We start from the raw sequence: 25408 nt of genomic DNA on the forward strand, positions 1-25408 counted from the left end.
AACTCGGTTTGTTCTCACTGGAACGAAGGAGGTTGAGGGGCGACCTGATAGAGGTATACAAAATTATGAGGGGCATAGACAGAGTGGATAGTCAGAGGCTTTTCCCCAGGGTAGAGGGGTCAATTACTAGGGGGCATAGGTTTAAGGTGAGAGGGGCAAAGTTTAGAGTAGATGTACGAGGCAAGTTTTTTACGCAGAGGGTAGTGGGTGCCTGGAACTCACTACCGGAGGAGGTAGTGGAGGCAGGGACGATAGGGACATTTAAGGGGCATCTTGACAAATATATGAATAGGATGGGAATAGAAGGATACGGACCCAGGAAGTGTAGAAGATTGTAGTTTAGTCGGGCAGTATGGTCGGCACGGGCTTGGAGGGCCGAAGGGCCTGTTCCTGTGCTGTACATTTCTTTGTTCTTTGTTCTTTGTTGTTCGTGGCAGCCCTTCCCGACCCACAGAATGTAGGAGGAGGCACACTCCAAGAGATGCACACAGCGATCCTTGATGCGATCGGCTTTAACAGAGGAGACCCGGTAGAAGGCCTAAATAAGTGTAGGCAAAAGAAAACAGAGCACCCCACAGAGTTTGCTGGACGTTTGTGGATACACTTTACCGCAGTTTTCGGAGAGTTAGCCCGCGCCCATTTATCCCCAGATAATATGGCCAAATGGACCCGAATTCTAGTCTCCCACGCCACAGACACAGGACGAAAAGCAAATTATGACCCCCTCAGATGAGGCCCACAATGAAAAATGGTTTTTGAAGAGATTGTCCCGCGCTTGGCATAAATCAGTTGCAGGCAAAACCGCATTTATAACACCCAATGAAGAGCAGGCAGAGATGAACCTAGTTAAAGCACACCAGAACCCCGCATGGGTAAATGAGGGCAGGAACAGCCAACCCCAGCCCAAAGCTCAGGAATGTTACAACTGTGGACAGCTAGGACACTTTGCACAAGAGTGCAATGCGCCCCAGAAGCAGCCGAGAAACCAACAGACAGGCACCCTAAACAAGAATAGGGCAAAGCCGATCCATAGCATTAGCGCCCGTTCAGAGAGTGCAGACATGAACGGCACCGACTGAGGGTGTTCGGGCTCCCCAACTTGGGTCTGCGACACCCTTTGGGACAAGTCCGGTAGACCGGTAGTAGCAGGCAAAGTCTGGGGACAACCCGTAGAATTTCTTTGGGACACAGGAGGGTCCCGCACCACACTCAATTCCTCCACGATGTTTCAGCGAGACACGTGGCCCACAACAGACACCATCACAATCAGCGGATTTACTGGCCATTTACAACAGGGACACATCACAGCCCCTGTAGCAATAAAGATAGGGAACATCACAACTAAGCACCCCATAGTGTTAGTTGATCTGCTCCAGACAGCAGAACATATCCTTGGGATCGATTTCATGAGCTCCCATAACCTTTCTTTTGACCCAGTTAACAAGTGTGTTTGGAAAATGGCAAAGGCAGCACGAGCCCCCGCCACACGCACAGTAGGAGAGTACGTAAAAATGGTTAGCTCAGTCGGAGATTTCTGGTTCGACCCTCGAGCCATTAGTGCAGACAAACAGGTTAGGGCAGTCCTGCAGGAACATAAAGCAGCATTTGCACAGCACAAGCACGACTGTGGCAATTTGGCTGGCTTTGTGAACATTACAGGTCCTGACCCTAAACCCCAGAAGCAGTATGGATTTCCCCAGGAAGCAGAGGGAGAAATCTCCAAAGTAATAGAGAGTTTGTTGGATCAAGGCGTACTCAGAGCAGTAGCCTCCAAAAACAACGCACCGATTTGGCCCGTCAGGAAACCTGATGGATCATGGCGACTGACCATTGATTAACGGGAACTGAACAAAGTAACCCCAGCAGTAGCCCCCACCATAGCCACGAGTCCCGAGACCATGCTCAAACAGGGACTCCAGTCAACATTTTTTTCGGTTTTGGACATTAGTAACGGCTTTTGGCCCATTCCATTGGCTAAAGCGTGACAGTACAAATTCACCTTTATATTCCAAGGGCAACAATACACGTGGACGTGCCTTCCACAAGGCTTCCACAACTCCCCCTCCATTTTCCATCGACAGCTGGCAAATGGTTTAGCATAATTTTCCCGCCCCGATTGTCTAGTCCAGTATGTAGACGACTTGTTACTACAGACAGACACAAAGGGAGAGCACATTTCACTTCTCGCCGAACTCCTAGCACTCCTAAAAGAAATTGGTTGTAAAATCAACCCCAAGAAGGCCCAGATTTTGAAAGAAAAAGTGATTTACTTGTGAACAGTGATCACTCATGGTAAACGCGAGATCGAGCACAAGAGAACTGACTCGATCGTCAAATTTCCCCTTCCCACAATGTCTCAGCCCTCTGGTCATTTCTCGGACTGGTTGGCTACTGCTGAAACCATATTGGCGGTTTTGCCATTAAAGCAGCGCCCCTTTCCGCGCTTCTCAAGAAGCAGGCACCTTGGGAATGGCTTCCACAGCATACAGATGCACTGGTGTATCGGGTCATTGATCAGTATTCGGTTCTGAACCTTGTGGCGGTGTCGAAAGATACCTGGCGACTCTTGAGCAAACGTAATTAAACAGAGTCAAATTAAGAAACAGCTAAAGTTAGCAACAACGGTCTGATTTACGAATGGGGAGCTGGTGGTAGGCGGATTTGAGGTCTACCGTTGAGAAGACCCGGTACTGTGCAATCTGATTGACCATATCAGACATGCGTAGGAGGGGGTACGCGTCGAGCTGCGTGTACCAATTGATGGTCTGGCTGTAGTCCACAACCATTCTGTGTTTCTCCCCAGTTTTAACGATTACCACTTGGACTCTCCATGGGCTGTTGCTGGCCTCGATAATGCCCTCCCGAAGCAGCCGCTGGACCTCGGACCTGATGAAGGTCCTGTCCTGGGTGCTGTATCGTCTGCTCCTGGTGGTGACGGGTTTACAATCCGGGGTTAGATTGGCGAAGAGGGAAGGCGGAATGACCTTTAGGGTCGCGAGACCGCACACAGTGAAGGGTGGTAGGGTTAGGCTCTTGAGGTCACACTGGAAGTCCAGGCCGAGTAGTAGGGCACGCAGAGGTTAGGGAGGACATAGAGGCGGAAGCCGCTGAATTCTGACCGTGCAGAACCCCCGGATCGCGACGGACTGGGATTCCGAGTCCAGGGAAATTCTTTGGTTGGCGGAGTGTACCGCGAGGGAGCAGCGCCTTACCGTATCTGGGTGTATGAAGCTTTCAGTGCACCCGGAGTCCAGCAGGCAAGACGTCACGTGGCCGATTATTTTCACACTGGTCGATGCGGTGGCCAGATTGTGCGGACGAGACTGGTCGATCGTCACTGACGCGAGTCATGGTCGGTCGTCGCTGACGTTGGATGATGGGGAGCCTGGGGAGCCCAGGTCCTGGAATGCTATCGGTGTCCATGACCCATGGGGGAGACAAGATGGTGGCGCCTGAAGATCCTGCGGGGGACAAAATGGCGGCGCCCATGGGCCGCACATTGCGGGGGTTGGACAAGATGGCGGCACCCATGGGCCGCATGTGGGCTGAGGGGTTGAAGATGGCGGCTCCCACTGGCCGCATGTGGCCCCGGGAAGTGAAGATGGCGGTGCCCACTAGCCGCGCGTGGTCCGGGGAGGTGAAGATGGCGGCGCACACTGGCTGCGCATGGTCCGAGGAGATGAAGATGGCGGAGCCCATTGTGTGTAGGCTAGGGGGGTGGGGGGCGATAGAGGCGACTGCGCGGGCCTAGCACACCGCGGCGAAGTGCCCCTTTTTGCCGCACGCCTTGCAAAGGGCAGCGCGGGCCGGACTTCGTTGGCGAGGGTGTTTCTGCTGGCCGCAGAATAACATTGGAGACTCCCGGGGTGCGCGGGCTGGCATGTGGCGCAGGCGTGCTGGCTGGGTAAGGCCCCCGCTGGGGCGGCCATCTTTGGGATCGACGAGGGGTAGGAGGGGTGGATGGCGCGGCTGGTGGGGTAGGCCTGAATGTGACGTGAGGCAGCCGTCATGGAGAGCGCTAGATTCTTTGTTTCAGCTAGGTCAAACGTGGCCCCTTCTAACAGTCTTTGGCGTCTGAGGCCCGACCCAACCCCCGTTACGAACGCGTCCTGCATAAGAAGGTTGGAATGTTCGGTGGCCGTAACGGTCTGACAGTCACAGTCCCGGACGAGTGGGATTAGGGCCCGCCTGAAGTCTCCGATGGACTCACCAGGGAGTTGAGAGCGAGTGGCGAGTACGTGCCTGGTGAAGAGCGTGTTCGTTTTCTGTGCGTAGTTTTCTTTGAGAAGGGGCATGGCGTCGGCGTAGTTCGGGGCGTTTGCTAATTTCCACTCCGCCGGGACCACCCCAGAGTCTAGTGAATTTTGGTAAATTATCACTAGTGCATTTGCAATTTCCTTCAACGCCTCCCCTTGCTCTCGCACCTCCGCCACTGCGCTCGCCACCGCCTTCGTCACCGGGGAAAACGCCTCCTCCACCAGCACACTCAAAACCTCTCTCATCTCCTTCCTCATTGTCTCCATGTATTTTGTAAACTGCCTTTCGAATTCCGCAGCCATCACCTTAGTTATTTCTTCAGCCGTAAGCAATGCTTCCTCCCCTGGTTCTCCAGCCTCCATTTTCCTTGGTGACCCCGCGGTGACCTTTTCACTCCCCGACGGACCTTCAGCTGTTTTCCTTACGGTCGTTCTTTTGCTCACCCTCGACATTTTACTTCACTATGCCTTCACTCTGCCGCGTCTGTGCCTTCTCCCTGCTCTTGCCGCCTCCGTGGACCCTGGGACCGGGCTTAAAGCCCCGAAAATGCCGTTCCCGAACGGGAGCCCTCCCGCCCGCCGTCACCGGAAGTCACCCTTTTTGATTTTTGACTATGACTTCTCTGCCTTACACTTTCCCCATTACTGCCTTTTGTTTCTGTCTCTGTTTTACTACCTTCCAACATCCTGCATGGTTTCCCACCCCCCTGCCACATTAGTTTAAACTCTCCCCAACAGTTCTAGCAAACACCCCCCCAGGACATCGGTTCCAGTCCTGCCCAGCTGCAGACCGTCCGGTTTGTACTGGTCCCACCTCCCCCGGAACCGGTTCCAATGCCCCAGGAATTTGAATACCTCCCTCTTGCACCATCTCTCGAGCTACGCATTCATCCTATCTATCCTGACATTCCTACTCTGACTAGCTTTGTAGGCAAGGCTGTAAGCTGATCTCAAAAAAAGGCTTCCTCTGTCCTCTTTCCCATGGCACTGTGAAACACATTAATCATATATCTAGAAAGAAATGCTAATTAACTGTCTTTCACCACAATTCCCTTTCATCTTAGAAATAAATGGATAATAGCAAAACTGTTTACAACCCGATAGCCATAATACCTCCGGGTCCACTCATGGTATACTCAGATGCTGCTGCCATTGTCTCTAATATTATGATCCCAGATCAGACCCCAACAGTGGCGAGGATACTGGAGTGAAACCCCAATATTTTAGTTTATTTTGTAAGAAGGAATGATTTGCCCAAGTAGTGATTACATGAAAAAAATAGGGTATTGAAAGAAAACAACTTATTATGAATCGGATTTGATTATTGTCACATGTACTGAGGTACAGTGAAAAGTATTGTTCTGCGTACAGTTCACAAAAAGATAATTTGTAGAAAATACATAGGGCAAACATAAAATACATAATGTAAATACATAAATAAAATACAATGTAAATACATAAACACAGGCATCGGGTGGAGCATACAGGAGTGTAGTACTACTCAGTAGAGAAAATGTGTGAAGAGATCAGATCATTCCATAAGAGGGTCGTTTCGGAGTCTGGTAACAGTAGGAAAGAAACTGTTTTTGAATCTGTCAGTGTATGTTCTCAGACTTTTGTATCTCCTGCCCGATGAAAGTTGGAAGAGTGAATAAGCCGGGTGGGAGGAGTCTTTGATTATGCTGCCCTTTACGCAAGGCAGTGGGAGGTTTAGACAGAGTCCATAGATGGAAGGCGGGTTCGTGTGATGGACTGGGCGGTGTTCACAACTCTCTGTAGTTTCTTATGGTCTTGGGCCGAGCAGTTCTCATACCATAAGACCAAAAGACACAGGAGCAGAATTAGGCCACTCGGCCCATCGAGTCTGCTCCGCCATTCAATCATGGCTGATGTTTTTCTCATCCCCATTCTCCTGCCTTCTCCCCATAACGCCTGACCTGATATCAGCCAGATGGGATCCTTTCTGTGGTGCATCTGTAAAAGTTGGTAAGAGTCAATGTGGACCTGGCGAATTACCTTAGTTTCCTGAGAAAGTAAAGTGTTGTTGTGCTTTCTTGGAGGCAGCGTTGACGTGGGTGGACCAGGACAGATTGTTGGTGATGTGCCCACCAAGAAAGTTGAAACTGTCAACCATCTCCACCTTAGCTCCGTTGATGCAGTCAGGGATGTGTATGATACTTTGCTTCCTGAAGTCAATGACCAGGGCCGGGATTCTCCCCTACCCGACGGGGCGGGGGTCCCGGCGGGGTAGAGTGGCGGAAACCACTCCGGCTTCAGGCCGCCCCAAAAGTGTGGATTTCTCCACACCTTTGGGGGCCAAGCCCTCACCTTGAGGGGTTGGCACGCCTCCGGCCGGTGGGAAAAGCCTTTGGCGCCATGCCAGCCGGGGCCGAAGGGACTCCGCCGGCCAGCGGACGTCCGCGCATGCGCGGGAGCGTCAGTGGCTGCTGACGTCATCCCCGCGCATGCGCAGGGGGGGGGTCACTTCCGTATCGGCCATCTCGAAGGCCCACCCGCGGATCGGTGGGCCCCGATCGCGGGCCAGGCCACCGTGGGGGTACCCCCCGGGGCTAGATCACCCTGCACCCCCCCCAGGACCCCGGAGCCCACCCGCGCCGCCAGTCCCGCCGGTAAGGTAGGTGGTTTGATTCACGCCGGCGTTGCGCAGGTCAAAGAGACACAGCCTGAGTGAGTGAGACACAGACAGAGTGAGAATTTGAAACTTGGTAATTTGGTGCAGTGAGGTAATTCGGTGAAGAGTGGGAGAAGGTGTTTTGTTTTGTTCGCTCTTTCTTTTGGCCTGTAACTTTTGATCAGCAGGGAGAGAACCTGAGAACATCTGAGACCCTCAGAAGGTAAGTCAGTGATTTTTACTCATTTTTACTTTTATTACCTTTTCACATTGTGTGTGTGGGGGGGGTGGCGGGGGGAGAAACTGAAGTGACATCACAGAAAAGCTGTGACCTGAGTGGTTGGTTGGGAATCTGCACTAAATTTAAAAAATTAAGTATTGGTAACTAATTAAACATAATTACTTAATTACAATTTAGAGGGGTATCTAAGCCAGAGATCGGAGAGTACTATATTTAGCTTTCACATTTATAGTAGAAATCTAGTGCTAGGAAACAGATAGTTAACAGTAACTTTTTTTAAAAATTGTAACTTTTAACTTTAATTTACTAATTAATTGACACAATGTCAGTTAGAGGGGTGCAGTGCTCTGACTGTGAGATGTGGCAGGTCCGGGAGGCTTCCAGCGTCCCGGATGGCTTCATCTGCAGAAAGTGCACCCAACTGGAGCTCCTCACAGACCGCATGGTTCGGTTGGAGCAGCAATTGGATGCACTTCGGAGCATGCAGGTGGCGGAAAGCGTCATAGATAGCAGTTATATAAATGTGGTCACACCCAAGGTGCAGGCAGAGAAATGGGTGACCACCAGAAAGGGCAGGCAGTCAGTGCAGGAATCCCCTGTGGTTGTCCCCCTCTCGAACAGGTGTACCCCTTTGGATACTGTCGGGGGGGATAGCCTATCAGGGGAAAACAGCAGCAGCCAGAGCAGTGGCACCAGGGTTGGCTCTGTTGTTCAGAAGGGAGGGTCAAAGCGCAGAAGAGCAATAGTAATAGGGGACTCTATAGTCAGGGGCACAGATAGGTGCTTCTGTGGACATGAAAGAGACTCCAGGATGGTATGTTGCCTCCCTGGATCCAGAGTGGTCCAGGATCTCTCCGAACGGGTAGAGGGCATCCTGAAGGGGGAGGGCAAACAGGCAGAGGTCGTTGTACATATTGGTACTAACGACATAGGCAGGAAGGGGCATGAGGTCCTGCAGCAGGAGTTCAGGGAGCTAGGCAGAAAATGAAAAGACAGGACCTCTAGGGTTGTAATCTCGGGATTACTTCCTGTGCCACGTGCCAGTGAGGCTAGAAATAGGAAGATAGAGCAGCTAAACACGTGGTTAACAGCTGGTGTAGGAGGGAGGGTTTCCGTTATCTGGACCACTGGGAGCTCTTCCTGGGCAGGTGTGACCTATATCAGAAGGACGGGTTGCATCTAAACTGGAGAGGCATAAATATCCTGACCGCGAGGTTTGCTAGTGTCACACGGGAGGGTTTAAACTAGTATGGCAGGGGGGTGGGCACGGGAGCATTAGGTCAGAAGGTGAGAGCATTGAGGGAGAACTAGGGAATAGGGACAGTGTGGCTCTGAGGCAGAGCAGACAGGGAGAAGTTGCTGAACACAGCGGGTCTGGTGGCCTGAAGTGCATATGTTTTAATGCAAGAAGTATTACGGGTAAGGCAGATGAACTTAGAGCTTGGATTAGTACTTGGAACTATGATGTTGTTGCCATTACAGAGACCTGGTTGAGGGAAGGGCAGGATTGGCAGCTAAATGTTCCAGGATTTAGATGTTTCAGGCGGGATAGAGGGGGATGTAAAAGGGGTGACGGAGTTGCGCTACTGGTTAGGGAGGATATCACAGCTGTACTACGGGAGGACACCTCAGAGGGCAGTGAGGCTATATGGGTAGAGATCAGGAATAAGAAGGGTGCAGTCACAATGTTGGGGGTTTACTACAGGCCTCCCAACAGCCAGCGGGAGATAGAGGAGCAGATAGGTAGACAGATTTTGGAAAAGAGTAAAAACAACAGGGTTGTGGTGGTGGGAGACTTCAACTTCCCCAATATTGACTGGGACTCACTTAGTGCCAGGGGCTTAGATGGGGCTGAGTTTGTAAGGAGCTTCCAGGAGGGGTTCTTAAAACAATATGTAGACAGTCCAACTAGGGAAGGGGCGGTACTGGACCTGGTATTGGGGAATTAGCCCGGCCAGGTGGTAGAAGTTTCAGTAGGGGAGCATTTCGGGAACAGTGACCACAATTCAGTAAGTTTTAAAGTGCTGGTGGACAAGGATAAGAGTGGTCCTAGGGTGAATGTGCTTAATTGGGGGAAGGCTAATTCTAACAATATTAGGCGGGAACTGAAGAACCTAGATTGGGGGCGGATGTTTGAGGGCAAATCAACATCTGACATGTGGGAGGCTTTCAAGTGTCAGTTGAAAGGAATTCAGGACCGGCATGTTCCTGTGAGGAAGAAGGATAAAAACGGCAATTTCCAGGAACTTTGGATATGAGAGATATTGTAGGCCTCGTCAAAAAGAAAAAGGAGGCATTTGTCAGGGCTAAAAGGCTGGGAACAGACAAAGCCTGTGTGGAATATAAGGAAAGTAGGAAGGAACTTAAGCAAGGAGTCAGGAGGGCTAGAAGGGGTCACGAAAAGTCATTGGCAAATAGGGTTAAGGAAAATCCCAAGGCTTTTTACACGTACATAAAAAGCAAGAGGGTAGCCAGGGAAAGGGTTGGCCCACTGAAGGATAGGCAAGGGAATCTATGTGTGGAGCCAGAGGAAATGGGCGAGGTACTAAATGAATACTTTGCACCAGTATTCACCAAAGAGAAGGAATTGGTAGATGTTGAGTCTGGAGAAGGGTGTGTAGATAGCCTGGGTCACATTGAGATCCAAAAAGACGAGGTGTTGGGCGTCTTAAAAAATATTAAGGTAGATAAGTCCCCAGGGCCTGATGGGATCTACCCCAGAACACTGGAGGAGGCTGGAGAGGAAATTGCTGAGGCCTTGACAGAAATCTTTGGATCCTCACTGTCTTCAGGGGATGTCCCGGAGGACTGGAGAATAGCCAATGTTGTTCCTCTGTTTAAGAAGGGTAGCAAGGATTATCCAGGGGACTACAGGCCGGTGAGCCTTACTTCAGTGGTAGGGAAATTACTGGAGAGAATTCTTCGAGACAGGATCTACTCCCATTTGGAAGCAAATGGACGTATTAGTGAGAGGCAGCATGGTTGTGTGAAGGGGAGGTCGTGTCTCACTAACTTGATAGAGTTTTTCGAGGAGGTCACAAAGATGATTGATGCAGGTAAGGCAGTGGATGTTGTCTATATGGACTTCAGTAAGGCCTTTGACAATGTCCCTCATGGTAGACTAGTACAAAAGGTGAAGTCACACGGGATCAGGGGTGAGCTGGCAAGGTGGATACAGAACTGGCTAGGTCATAGAAGGCAGAGAGTAGCAATGGAAGGATGCTTTTCTAATTGGAGGGCTGTGACCAGTGGTGTTCCGCAGGGATCAGTGCTGGGACCTTTGCTGTTTGTAGAATATATAAATGATTTGGAGGAAAATGTAACTGGTCTGATTAGTAAGTTCACAGACAACACAAAGGTTGGTGGAATTGCAGATAGCGATGAGGACTGTCAGAGGATACAGCAGGATTTCGATTGTTTGGAGACTTGGGCGGAGAGATGGCAGATGGAGTTTAATCCGGACAAATGTGAGGTAATGCATTTTGGAAGGTCTAATGCAGGTAGGAAATATACAGTGAATGGTAGAACCCTGAAGAGTATTGAAAGTCGGCGAGATCTAGGTGTACAGGTCCACAGGTCACTGAAAGGGGCAACACAGGTGGAGAAGGTAGTCAAGAAGGCATACGGCACGCTTGCCTTCATTGGCCGAGGCATTGAGTATAAGAATTGGCAAGTCATATTGCAGCTCTATAGAACCTTAGTTAGGCCACACTTGGAGTATAGTGTTCAATTCTGGTCGCCACACTACCAGAAGGATGTGGAGGCTTTAGAGAGGGTGCAGAAGAGATTTACCAGAATGTTGCCTGGTATGGAGGGCATTAGCTATGAGGAGCGGTTGAATAACCTCAGTTTGTTCTCACTGGAACGACGGAGGTTGAGGGGCGACCTGATAGAGGTCTACAAAATTATGGGGCGCATAGATAGAGTGGATAGTCAGAGGCTTTTCCCCAGGGTAGAGGGGTCAATTACTAGGGGGCATAGGTTTAAGGTGAGAGGGGCAAGGTTTAGAGTAGATGTACTGTAGCCATGTAAAATGGCTGCGTTCCGATTAATCTGGCCAAAACCCAGTTTAAAATGGCTAACCCGAAAGACTGCTGGGAAAAGCAGCCAGGAAGACACAAGCAGGCAGCTGCAGACAGGTTTGCATATTCAGCTCTGGGAACGTAGCCCAGATCGATACTCGGGGCTATCAACAGCCCATCAACCCAGGTATCCGCAGTTGCATTCAGGACTGTTTACACCTAATCTACTCAGACATCCACAGCTAAATCGGCTATCCCCGGGAACAATTGCAACATATTAGCAATTGAATATCGGGCCAGACCTATCGGCGCCTGCAGTGGCCGAAACAAAGACAGGCGAGCGACCACCCCCCGATCGAGAAATCGCCTCACCATTGGACACATCGACGCCAGAGACTGGGGACAGAATCCAATCACTTGGGACTCAGGGTCAAGGGCCGCCCCGGGAGGCGGGAAGCCCCTGGGCCCTATAAAAGTAAAGGTCCAAGTTCAGATGTCTCTCTCTCTCATCTTCGCCTGCTCAAGACCTTTGCAAGACCAGCCACCGGCCACCGTAAGTTTGAATCCAACGATCGCTATCCGGTAGAGACACCTAGCCACCGACCTGTAGCAGCCTTTTGAATCCCGCGGGCCAGATTTGATTGGACGAGCCATTCGTTTCCCTGACCTGGTGGGCTCTTCCTAAGTTAAGTATTGGCCAGTAGTGATAGGTTTATTATATAGAAAGTAGTATTAGGGTATTAATATTGCTTGTTGTATATAATAAATGACTGTTGTTTTAATCCTTACTAAGTGGTGTGCTGTGTTATTAATAATAACCTGAACTTGAACCACGTGGCGGTATCATAAAGATACCTGGCGACTCATGAGCAAAGGTGACCTAAACAGAGCAAATAGACTAAAGCTAGAAAGAGCAACAGTACGAGGCAAGTTTTTTACACAGAGGGTAGTGGGTGCCTGGAACTCGCTACCGGAGGAGGTGGTGGAAGCAGGGACGATAGTGACATTTAAGGGGCATCTTGACAAATACATGAATAGGATGGGAATAGAGGGATACGGACCCAGGAATTGTAGAAGACTATATTAGTCGGGCAGCATGGTCGGCACGGGCTTGAAGGGCCGAAGGGCCTGTTCCTGTGCTGTACATTTCTTTGTTCTTTGACTGGCATGACAGCAGCAGGACTCTGGCCCATCGCAGGCCGGAGAATCGCATGGGGGGCCCGCCGACTGGCGCGGCGTGATTCCCGCCCCCGCCGAATTTTCGGTGCCGGAGAATTCGGCGGCCAGCGAGACGGGATTCATGCCGCCCCCCCGGCGATTCTCCGACCCGGCGGGGGTTCGGAGAATCCCGCCCCAGTTCTTTATTATACAATATTATACTCTTTAACTTCACACCTGAAAAGAACAGCTTATAATTACCCCTTAACACTACTAAATTCCCCATTAAACAACAAGAAAGAAACACAACTCTCAATCCATCTTAAAATCTGCAGGGCACAGAATAATACTCATTTGCAGATTTAGGCCCTGGTTATAATCTGCAGACTTTGCCTGAATGTCTTCAAATAATATGATAATATTAATAATCTTTATTGTTACAAGTAGGCTTACATTAACACTGCAATGAAGTTACTGTGAAAATCCCTTAGTCACCACATTCCGGCACCTGTTCGGGTACATAGAGGGAGAATTCAGAATGTCCAAATTACCTAACAACTCGTCTTTTGGGGCTCGTGGGAGGAAACTGGAGTACCCGGAGGAAACCCACGCAGACGCAGGGAGAAGTGCAGACTCCGCACAGACAATGACCCAAGCCGGGAATTGAATCCGAGACCCTGGCGATGTGAAGCAACAGTGCTAACCACTGTGCTCCTGTGCAGCTGCTTCAACTGGGTTGTTTCAGCCTCTTTCTTGACTTCAGGCAAGATTCCTCTGCTTTAAAATATTATTTCTCTTTTAGAAGCTATGTGAGTTAAAATACAGAGTTTGTGTAGGAAATAATGTGAGTGCTTGTAATTATGCATGGTTACATAAACTATTTAAATTGAAAGTTACCTTTTACTGCCTTTACTTGTGGTCCAAAACCAAAACAAGGGTTACCAGTTCAGACTTTAACTCTTCTCTCCAAAAGCTTTTGTAAAAAGTCCCTAGCTCCCCTTAGCTCCACCCAGCACTGACATCATCTCCCCTTGTTGAAAAACAAATTAACTTTCCAGGGACTGAAAGCCCTTTAACTTCTCAACAACTATCGCTTCTCAGCCTTTTGGCTAAAATCAATTGTAACTCCCCAGAGACTGTCCTCAGTCAAACCACAGTGCATTAGCCCAGACTGAAAAACACATTCCTCTTGGTCAATTTCACCTTCTGGGCCCTAAAAGCACAAATGCCCTACAAAACAGAATTTTTTTTTTTTTTAAATGGCCACTGCATTCAAACACATTCAAACCCTTTATTTACCCAATATTTAGAATCCAATATTCCTAAAATCCTCTGTTTGTCACACTAAGTATAAATATCTTGCACAGTCTTCTCAGTAAAACAATCCAAGCTTTCTTTTGATCTCTAACAATTAAACCACACAAGTTAAATTAGCCTAAACTTAAATACACAGTCCAAAATATAATAATCTTAAAGATCTCATAATTGTAATACCAGCCATGTGTAGCTGCAAGGTCACATCATGTCAGAGGCAGGGAATTCTGCAGTGAGCAACTCATTTCCTGACTCCACACAGCCTGTCCAATACCTATAAGGGACAAGTCAGGTAATGGAGCATCTCACTCGCCGGGATGAATGCAGCTCCAACAATAATCGAAACTCAATACTATCCAGGACAAGGCAGACCACTTCATCAGTACCCTCTTCACCACATCAAATATTTATTCTCTCTACAATAAATCAACAATATCAGCAGTATATACCATATTATAATCACCAAGAGACTGATAACTTTATAAAAAGAAATCCTTGAAAGATATTGGCACGGTAGCACAGTGGTTAGCACTGTTGCTTCACAGCGCCGGGTGCCAAGTTCGATTTCCAGCTTGGTTCACTGTCTGTGCGGGGGTCCATCGGGGGTGGAGCATTGCGGGTGGGGCGGTTGATGACGCGCCAATGCCGATGAAATGCCGCGTGGAGCGCGTCACGATGATGCCAGTTTGGAGGGGGCGGAGCATGGCGGACCGGAGTCAACCCGGCGCCTGCCCCGATTTCAGCTGAACACGATTTCGGCGTTGGGTTACGGAAAATCCAGCCCAAGGCCTTTAAATCACTGGTTAGGCCTCAGCTAGGTATTTAATTCAGTTCTAGCATGACTTTAGAAAGTTCATCAAAACTTTGTGAAGGACGCAGAGGAAAATTAGCAAAATACACAAATTGGAGGAAACATCGTGGGCAGGATTCTCCGGCCTCCGACGCCGAAATCTCGTTCGGCGATCGGCTGGAAAATCCCCGTTTGTGGCAAAATCGGGGGAGGCGCCGCTTTTGCGATGCTCCGCCCCCTCCAAAATGGCAAATTCTGAAGAGGGATGCTCAGTCATGAAGAAAGCTGCCGAAACTCTCTCCTGGGGCGAAATTCTCCCGAAACGGCGCGATGTCCGCCGACTGGCGACCAAAACGGCACCAATCAGACGGGCACCGCGCCGCCCCAAAGGTGCGGAATGCTCTGCATCTTTGGGGGCCGAGCCCCAACATTGAGGGGCTAGGCCGACGCCGGAGGAAGTTCCGCCCCGCCAGCTGATGGAAATGGCCTTTGTTGCCCCGCCAGCTGGCGTGGAAATGACATCCCCGGGCGGCGCATGCGCGGGAGCGTCAGCGGCCGCTGACAGTTTCCCACGCATGCGCAGTGGAGGGAGTCTCTTCCGCCTCCGTCATGTTGGAGACCGTGGCGGAGGTGGAAGGGAAAGAGTGCCCCCACGGCACAGGCCCGCCCGCGGATCGGTGGGCCCCGATCGCGGGCCAGGCCACTGTGGAGGCACCCCCCGGGGCCAGATCGCCCCTCGCCCCCCCAGGACCCCGGAGCCTGCCCACTCCGCCTTGTCCCGCCGTTCAAAAGGTGGTTTAATCCACGCCGGCGGGACAGGCAATTTATCGGAGGGACTTCGGCCCATCCGGGCCGGAGAATCGAGCGGGGGGCCCCCCATCCGGCGCAGCCCGATTCCCGCCCCCGCCGAATATCCGGTACCGGAGACTTCGGCAACCGGCAGGGGCGGGATTCACAGCAGCCCCCGGCGATTCTCCAACCCGGCGGGGGGGTCGGAGAATGACGCCCTTGTTCCTATTCCAAGGGTGAGACGACTGAATCAAACTCAACCACCTAAATTTGCATGGAGTGGAGCACTGAATTGCATCCCGCTTTATGACCACAAGGGGATCATAAAGCTGGTGCAATTCAGCTGTGTCCCAAATGGAAATCCAGTCTTTAATCTTCTAGGAAAAAAGTTAAATTCAACTTCTTTTCACATCCTTATTAGTAAACCTCCTCTTCCTCAAGATTGATAACATTTCTTACCTTTCTGCTTTTCTTCAGACATCACTGTGTGGCAAAGGGAAAGGAGACGAAAAAATTCATGGACTTTAGGGTCACAAATTTTAACAGCTTCCATGAGACTGTGGTCGTAGAACACAAATTTTGGGTCGGCCATAGAGTTAAATGCAAAATCCACTTTCTCTGTTTTCTGCAGATATGAAACACAAAAATAATTGATCATTTCCAAAATAATTTGCACTAATTGGAAGCACTATGGACGGAATACTCCCATTTTGAGACTAAGGCCGGAATTGTCCAAACGTTCGCTGGCGACGGTTTTCTCTGGTCCAGCTGGCGCCGCACCCCTGCCCATGGGTTTCCTCTTGGTGTGGAGTGGCTTCAATGGGAATTCCCTTTGACAGCTGCAGGAGCAGAGAATCCTGCCGCCAGCAAACGGCACCCGCCAAGAAACACGTGGGTGGTGTTTTGTTATGTTTCCTTTGTAACATAAGCGGCTTCCTTGTGTTGCATTTGTCAAGGAAGGTCGAGACTTGTAAATAACTTCAACTCATTTATTTACACTATGTACACTTTTATAACTTGAGTTCGACACTACTGCTAATCCTATTGTAGCTGCCTAACTGACTAACCAGCTGCTGTCTTCCACGTGGTGGGTGTAATTGTGAATCAACCCTGTGCCTCTCCTCACTGACTGTCTCCACTGGCCAAAAGGGCTGATCATGTGTGTGGTGTCCTTTATGTATGGGTTGGTGTAATGCCCCCCTGTGGTCGTGTCACCTCCTTGTGTATCGTGAATGTCCATTGGTTGCCTCCCATCTAACTTATCTATTAGTTGAGTGTGTGTGTGTGATGTTTCTGGTGCTCCCTCTAGTGTCTGTCTAGCTTACATGTATTTACAGTGATGCACATCACCATAGATGGGAGGCTAGAAAATACCTCGTTATAACTATGATGGCGGGCAGCTACAGTAGCGCCTGTCCCGTCAAACAGCTGAAGAATGGCTGGGTCCGTGGCCGCCACACGAACGGTGTGAGCACACACGAGTACGCCGTTTTTGAAGGGGCAGAGCATCGCAAAAATGGCGACACCGACACTCCGGCGTAAACGTGGATTCTCCGGCTGATCGCCGAACGCGATATTAGTGTCAGTGATTGGAGAATTCAGCCTTAGCTCTCATTGATATGCGGTTATAAATACAAGTCACTTTGCTTTTTACAGAATTAAGTACTTGTGGGGCTTTTATACTTGAAGTTCGCTGCCATCCGAGGTGCATCGCTTCGTCTGCCTGGCACACCTCTAGAGCTGTTCCATATCAAGGAACCAGTGCAACTGCACCATCATCGCCCTCAGTGGCTCGTTAGCCTGCGGCTTCCTCTTCAGCGTCCTGTGCACCCGGTACACCTCCAGAGGCCGTTCGAAGTCCCCCACTCCCAACAAATTCTCCAACATTTTGGCTACATAAGAGCCAGCTTCCGCTCCCTCAATGCCCTCTGTCAACCTCACAATCCTCAGGTTCTGTCTCAGGGAGCGGTTCTCAAGATCTTCCACCTTCTCCTGAAGCCGCTTCTGGGTATCACGCAGTACCCCATCTTGGCCGCCAACAAAGCAAGCTGCTCCTCATGCTCCCCCGCCGTCTCCTCCACCTTCAGGATCGCCTGGCTTTGAGTCTCCAGCCTCAGCTCCACGGGGTCGATCCCCGCCGAAAGTGGGTCCACTATCTTCGCCAGGTCCTCCAGAGACTCCTTTCTCTGCTGGGTGAACTTCTCATTCAAGAAGTTCACCAGCTGCTCCATAGACCATTGAGATGGTAGGGCTGACCCCTTGCCGTCTGCCATCTTTCCCTGTGTCGCAGGAAAAATTTCTTGCTCTGGCAACTCCTTTCACCTAAAACCACTTATGGTCCACAAATTCATCCACCAGTGGAATAAACTCTCCACCACTCCTGCACCTTTTTTCATCAAAACATCCGCCTGTTAATCGGGGAAAAGGCCCAAAACCACCGCCACAAGCGGGAGCTGTCAAATGTGCAACTACTCACACCATGGCCGCCACTGGAAGTCCACCAGCGCAAATACACATACGTCGGTGGGACAAGTTAGTGGACATGCTTCAGGGGCGCAATCTGGTGAGCACCACACCGTTGACGATATACATCAGCTGGAGGCGAGAGCCCTCAGGCGAGGCAGCAGTTGGAAGGCTGCTGGATCCCAAGAGCTACCAATGGAGAATCCTGTCCGCCACCAACCCAATGTACCTCCACCCCCCCACCCCGCCCCCGCCATTCCCCCCCAGCCCGTTGTCTAATCAAACATGTCGTCTTGTGCCTTACGGGATCTGACAGAGATGGGGCCGAGCAAAGACGGGGAAAGCAGCCCGAACACCAGCCCTCCATCCAAGACTCAGGACACCCCAGAGCTCAGGTCGGACGATAACACTGACTTTCTGTCACAGCTGTCTCCAACACCCTCTACCATATGGGGCCCCAGGTCCTAGCGCCTGTCCCTGTTGCCAGGAGAACCATTGGCTGGCACTGCCCTCACTGGGGGCTGCCGTGGGTGTGGCTCAGAGTGGTCTGGTGGTGGGTGGCAGCCGGTTGGGCGGGGTGTTTGGGGCGAGGGAGCAGGGCTCTTTGGCGGGAGTGGGTTGCGGGGGTGTGCGGACCCATACGGCCGGTGTCACTGTGTAGACCAGGGTCCGGGCTGGGTGGTCAGTAGGTGCTTGGCAAGATGGCCACCGGAATGGTGGTCGGTGCCTGGGAACCGCCCCAGTCCTGTGGGGGGGTACCTCGGCTACTTGGCCTGTTCACCCCTTTCCCTGGCCCTGGCAGGGACCCCCCACCGCAGCTAGCATGGCCAGTGTCCGAGCCAGCAGCCCACAGTAACTCCACTCAGTGTCCTACCTCTTCTCTATCGCTCAGCAGCCAGGACGTCAGGTCCACAATTTTTAAAACCACAAGTGAACCATGCCGTTTGGAACTTTGCCCATTGGAGGCGGTGAATCTTGGAGGCCCCGGAGAATAGGGTGTCAGTCTCGCTAATGATATGCCCACTGTACCTAAACGTCACGTGGCGAGCAACGCATTTACGCCATTTTCAGGGTGCAGGAGAATCTCGATTTGGTGTCAAACCTGCGCCTACCGCGATTTAGGCATGGGAGGCTATTCTCCGCCCAATCGAGTTTCGGCGTCAGCAAATGGAGAATCCCTCGCAAATCCCGTTTTGGGGCCACCACTTTCCGTGGGCAGCTCGATAGCAAGGTTCGGCAGCTGGGCCCCTACCCACAGCAACACAATTCCCCCCCCTCCCCCCCACCATGGGATTTTCTGGGTTTCTCCCCCCTACAATACAAGGGTGACCAGACCCCCCCCCCCCCACGACTCCCACCAGAGACCCCCAATTACAGAGACCCCACCTCTTTGGCCCATTGCGAGGTCCATCACATCAGGGCCATGCTTGTAAATACCTGTACCGATTCCCACCCACATGGAATCCGACACAGAGATTCACGCAGCCGTGGCAAATCGGTTCTGGCCCATTAATAGGATGCAAAAGGGTCAAACTGATCCATTTGCTTCCTCCTGCTGGCATAGGGCGTGAACCTCGATGCTGCCAACAGTGGGGACCAGTTTTCTGCCTGTTACTGGATCCTATGCTGCATCTGGAACTATACTACCAGCGGTGGGTCGCAGAGAATCCAGCCCTGTATGTTTTCAAGAAGGAGTTAGACATAGCTCTTGCGGTTAAACGGATCCAAGAATGTGGGGGTCACTGAATTGGATGATTAGCCAAGATTATTGTGAGTGGCGGAGCAGGCTCGAAAGGCCGAGTAGTCTACTCCTGCTCCTATTTTCTATGTTTCTACCGCACAAATGTGACCCTGGTGGATGGAAAAATAGAACGTGAAACTCTATTTTGGTCTTAATGGGGAGGTTCAGTTGTGTAGTTCAATAAGTGGGATGAAATAAAATCTAGAAATGCTGAAAATAAAACTCCAAATACGATCCTATGTAACTAAGTATCAAACCAGTGACTTGAAGATTTTGCTGTTTTCACTGCAACTGAATCAATATCACGGTGTGATGTTTCTTTGGCCATATCCTGTAAAAGTCTAATTGCTCAGCCTCTTCTCTGAAATGTTTGTACAGGATGAATTATAAGGATAAGTTAAATGGTTACATATCTTCTTTTACTCAATGTTACGTGGAACATAATGGCCGGGATTCTCCGAAATCCCGGCCAAGTTTTGACGCCGGTGTCAAAACCAGCGTGAGAAACACCAGTGTCAACAGGCCTCCAGGCCCAGGCATTCACCCCTTCTTTGGGGGTTAGTACGGCGCCAGAGTGCTGTGCGCTCGAAGGCCAGCGCGACACGGCCGGCGTGGGAACGCGCCATTGCCTGCGCGGGTCCGCGCATGGGCATGGGTTGCCGTTGCCGCGCCGGCCCCTGGGAAATATGGCGGAGCCCTACAGGAGCCCGGCGTGGAGGAACATAGGCCCCCGCCCCGGAATTAGCCTGCCTGCCGATTGGTAGGCCCCGATCACGGGCCTGGCCACAGTGGAGGCCCATCCCGGAGACGGATCCCCCGCCCCCCACCAAGACGGCCCCCGCAGCCAGAACTCTGAGGTCCCGCCGGATGGGACCGTACGTAACCATGCCGGCAGGACTCGGCGGGCACTCGGCCCGTCGAGCGTGGGGCTCGTCGAGCGTGGAGAATCGCTGGGGGGGGGGGGTCGCTTTCAACGGCCCCCGCCTGGAGCGGCCGCGACTGCCGCCGATTCTCCAGTCACCAGAGAATCGGCGGCTCAGCGCCGGAGCGGCATAGCGTGGCTCTCGAGCCCCCCCCCGTCCCCCCGTCCCGCCCGCTGATTCTCCAACCCGGCACGGGATCGGAGAATCCTGGCCAATAAATCTAGGAGAAAGATGAAAAATTCTTACTGCTGTAATATCTGCCCTTTGTCCAGAAAAATCGCATGCATGACCTGTGAACACAAAAAAGCAAGAAATGTTTAAGGATCGGTAAAGATAAAAATATTCTAAATGTAATATTGCTTTCAATGTAAAGGATTTTCAACATTTCTATTCAATATGAATTATTGAACGTACATTTCCACCTCACAATATAAACTTTTCACTTTGAATCATATGGACAAACTAGACAGTCTTGATTTAAAGACAATGGAGGTTAGCATTGGTAATGTTTCGCATTGACAATGACAAAACAGCACCGAGATGCATCACATACGTGCTGTACAACCTGATAACACTGACAGGCTGGCAGCAAATAATCTCCTCATTTGGCTTACCAACAAACTGGATTTAATAACAACTTACTGCTATTTTCTTCCTTATTTGTGTTTCTTACATATCAATTCTTAAGGTGATGCATCCATCATAGAATTTCAGGCCGGTGTTTTCTGTTCCGGGCCTACGTCCTGTGATGGGGACAGGAAGCGGGTGTATTTTCCTCCATGGAGCCCAGCTCCAAATCACGCGATGCCAGACTTATCAATTATGCAACAAGGAGTTTATCAATGTTTTACATGGTGGAGCAGGCAGAGTGTTGCATGCCCGCTGTCAAACCTAGGCACAATATTTAAAAGGCACCTGGACAGCTGCTGCTCTTGCTGAATCTGACCAGCGGTCCAGCAAATGGTCTGGAGACAGCAAGGTGCACTGGCACCCAGATTTAGTGACACTTACTTGGAGGTACTGCTGAATGCAATAGAGCCAAGCTCACTGGCACTCAGAGGACTACTGAGGTAGAGGCCCCTGAAAAGACCCAAGTCAGATGACGCGTCTCTGGGACCGGTCCTTCACAGGATGCTTGGGGTGCAGCAGGAGACATGGAAGCATCGAGCAGAGATGTTGGACATACTCAACAGAGTGGCTTGTGAGGAATCTGTCTGCTTGCTTGCTGAAGAAGTGGTTGTGACATGTGTGCGTATGGAGGTCTCCAAAGGAGTTTGGCGAATGCCATGAAGGTCCTTGTCCATCAGAATTTCTGAGGGAGACCCGTTCAAACCTGCACTCTATCACAGTAACCATGGAAATGCAGGATGATGACAGGGCACCTTGACATTCATCCAGGTGTCCTTTCTCCTAAAGGAGTCAGGATGATGTGGTGTATATGGATTTCAGCAAAGCGTTTGATAAGGTTCCCCACGGTAGGCTATTGCAAAAAATACGGAGGCTGGGGATTGAGGGTGATTTAGAGATGTGGATCAGAAATTGGCTAGCTGAAAGAAGGCAGAGGGTGGTGATTGATGGGAAATGTTCAGAATGGAGTACAGTCACAAGTGGAGTACCACAAGGATCTGTTCTGGGGCCGTTGCTGTTTGTCATTTTTATCAATGACCTAGAGGAAGGCGCAGAAGGGTGGGTGAGTAAATTTGCAGACGATACTAAAGTCGGTGGTGTTGTCGATAGTGTGGAAGGATGTAGCAGGTTACAGAGGGATATAGATAAGCTGCAGAGCTGGGCTGAGAGGTGGCAAATGGAGTTTAATGTAGAGAAGTGTGAGGTGATTCACTTTGGAAGGAATAACAGGAATGCGGAATATTTGGCTAATGGTAAAGTTCTTGAAAGTATGGATGAGCAGAGGGATCTAGGTGTCCAAGTACATAGATCCCTGAAAGTTGCCACCCAGGTTGATAGGGTTGTGAAGAAGGCCTATGGAGTGTTGGCCTTTATTGGTAGAGGGATTGAGTTCCGGAGTCGGGAGGTCATGTTGCAGCTGTACAGAACTCTGGTCCGGCCGCATTTGGAGTATTGCGTACAGTTCTGGTCACCGCATTATAGGAAGGACGTGGAGGCTTTGGAGCGGGTGCAGAGGAGATTTACCAGGATGTTGCCTGGTATGGAGGAAAAATCTTATGAGGAAAGGCTGACGGACTTGAGGTTGTTTTCGTTGGAGAGAAGAAGGTTAAGAGACTTAATAGAGGCATACAAAATGATCAGGGGGTTGGATAGGGTGGACAGTGAGAGCCTTCTCCCGCGGATGGATATGGCTGGCACGAGGGGACATAACTTTAAACTGAGGGGTAATAGATATAGGACAGAGGTCAGAGGTAGGTTCTTTACGCAAAGAGTAGTGAGGCCGTGGAATGCCCTACCTGCTACAGTAGTGAACTCACCAACATTGAGGGCATTTAAAAGTTTATTGGATAAACATATGGATGATAATGGCATAGTGTAGGTTAGATGGCTTTTGTTTCGGTGCAACATCGTGGGCCGAAGGGCCTGTACTGCGCTGTATTGTTCTATGTTCTATGTTCTATGAGCCCTCCGGCACACAAAGGGAAGAAAAACTGATGGCAGAAACTGCTGGGACCTCCATTCAGGCCTCTCAGAAGGTGTATTGTTCTTTGGAATACCCTCAGTCTGTAATCCCATCAGCATCAGCCTCTGAGTGCAGAGCGACCAACTGCACCAGAGCAGGGGACCCTAAGCTGGACACCTCCAGGCCTCAAGGCCACGTGCCAAAGTAATCAAGGGCAACAGGGCATTGTAGTCAGCAGACTGCCTCCCCCCTGCTGCAGAGGTCAAAGGAGGATATACTCGCAGTGTCAGGCTATGTAATATTTAAGAATTCTAATTTCACATAATAATAATAATCACTTATTGTCACAAGTAGGCTTCCATGATGTTACTGTGAAAAGCCCCTAGTCACCACATTCCGGCGCCTGTTCGGGGAGGCCGGTACGGGACGTGAACCCGCGCTGCTGCCTTGTTCTACAAGCCAGCTGTTTAGCCTACTGTGCTAAACCAGCCCCTAGTATGGTTGTACGGGTGCACTATAGTTGTTCTATGCAGTTTTGTAAGTATTCTATGCTTTCACTTTAACCAGATGGGATTTGGTTTCATTGTGATTCTTACTCATTAAGGCCTGGTCCCCCCACCCCCCCCCCCCCAACCCCACCCCCTTCATAAGCTAATCTGTTCCAATGTGTTAGCATTCTAAGTATCACATGCTTATGTTCCCCTTCTTATCCTCATATCTTTCTTAAGTGTACAAGGGCAGAGATGGCAGTTAGGATAGTGATATGCTCCTCCTTCCAGATGCGGGAGATCAGGGAGCTTTCTAGTCTACCTGACGATTATGTCTGTGGGAAGTGTGACCAGCTGCATCTCCTCACAGACCGCATAGTTTGGTTGGAGCAGCAGCTGGACACATTGTGGAGCATATAGGGGGCAGAGAGTGTGTCAGACACTTGTTTCAGGGAGGTGGTCAGATCACAGTTTCAGACAGGCAAATGGGTGACTGCCAGGAGAGGCAGGCAGGTCGGAGCCTCCTGTGGCTATTCCCCTCTCAAACAGGTATACCGTTTTGGATACTGTTGGGGAGAAAGCCTCTCAGTGGAAGATACCAGCAGCAGCCAGGCCTGTGGCACTAAAACTGGTTCTGCTGTAGAGCAGAGTCGGGCTGAGTCCAAGTGAGTGATAGCAGTAGGAGATTTCTATAGTCAGGGGTACAGACAGGCGTTTTTGTGGCCGCGAAAGGGACCCTAAGATGGTGTGTTGCCTCCCTGGTGCCAGGTCCTGGATGTTTCTAAACGGCTACAGGGCATCCTGAAACAGGAGGGTAAACAGACAGATGTCATGATATGCAAACATGCAACCAATGAACACTCAGATTAGGACACAACCAATAGGCAGTCAGGACACTCAGAGGTGGCATCACCACAAGGGGGCATGACATAAACACGATAAAAGGGATGAGGCACTCACACCCTGCCTCTTTCCACAGAAAAACATTCAGAGAGTTAGACAGGGTTGATCAGCAGCACCACACCCCAGCACGTGGCTTAGAGCAAGCTGGTACAGTTAGACTGAGTTACTACAGTTAGATTAGCAGAGAGTCGAACTCATTTGAGAGCTGTGTTAAAAGTTCAATAAACATGTTGAACTCATTTCAGAGTCTGAAGCATCCTTTAGTTAAGACTGCATCAAGTAGCAGCCTGAGTTATCTGAAGCAGCATAACACAACATGATACCAGGAGTGACTGTTCAATCTATTTAGTTCAACTCAGCAAGATCTGTGACAACCAGCTACTGAACACAGGCACAATGGACATAATTCAGGCCCCTCATCAGGTTAGGACCACCGGCAATCTTAGTGCCAACTGGCGATCATTCAAACAGAAATTTCAACTATACGTGGAAGCATCTGACCTCAATGGTGCGACCGATGCTCGGAAGATAGCTCTTCCACTCACCACTTCGGGTGACCATGCGATAGAGATCTTCAACTCCTTTCACTTTTTGGAAGGGCAGGACAAAACGAAGTACCAAACCATCCTGGACAAATTCGACAGCCACTGCGAGGTGGACACCAACAAAATCTTTGAGCGCTACATCTTCAAGCAGAGGATGCAAGGTAAAGACGAATCCTTCAACTCCTATCTAATTAACCTTAGACTGCTTGCGCAATCCTGCAATTTCGGTGATATCACTGACTCCATGATCAGAGACCAAATTGTTTTTGGAGTCCACTCTGATCCTCTACGAAAGCAATTGTTGAAAATCAAGCACATGACCCTGCCAGTCGCGATTGAAACGTGTACTGTGCATGAGCACTCTAAAAATCGCTATTCACAATACAAAACGGCAGAAAGTGAAAAACAAGCCTCCCACGAGGTGGAGAGTGTTCAGGCCATCTCCCGGATGCAGCGCCTCCACATTGAAGAAAGCGGCCATTCCGCGCGCACTTCCCGGGCCCCGACGCATGCGCAATGCGATCGGGAACACGGAGCAGCCGAAAACCGCACT

At 50.5% G+C, this 25408-nt stretch overlaps 1 protein-coding gene across 1 annotated transcript in view; it reads right to left on the bottom strand.

The window, feature by feature from the left end:
• The window catches only part of atp8b5b (ATPase phospholipid transporting 8B5b), a 502620-nt gene that overhangs the window by 167847 nt on the left and 309365 nt on the right, over nucleotides 1–25408 (bottom strand). Inside the window, exons 14-15 of the mRNA XM_072497094.1 lie at nucleotides 20576–20619; nucleotides 15662–15827 (exon numbers count right to left, since the gene is read on the bottom strand). Of these exons, the coding sequence (XP_072353195.1) occupies nucleotides 15662–15827; nucleotides 20576–20619 (210 nt within the window). The remainder of the gene's footprint in view (nucleotides 1–15661; nucleotides 15828–20575; nucleotides 20620–25408) is intronic.

This window comes from Scyliorhinus torazame, chromosome 3, assembly GCF_047496885.1.
Source record: "Scyliorhinus torazame isolate Kashiwa2021f chromosome 3, sScyTor2.1, whole genome shotgun sequence".
NCBI classification, from domain to species: Eukaryota; Metazoa; Chordata; class Chondrichthyes; order Carcharhiniformes; family Scyliorhinidae; genus Scyliorhinus; species Scyliorhinus torazame.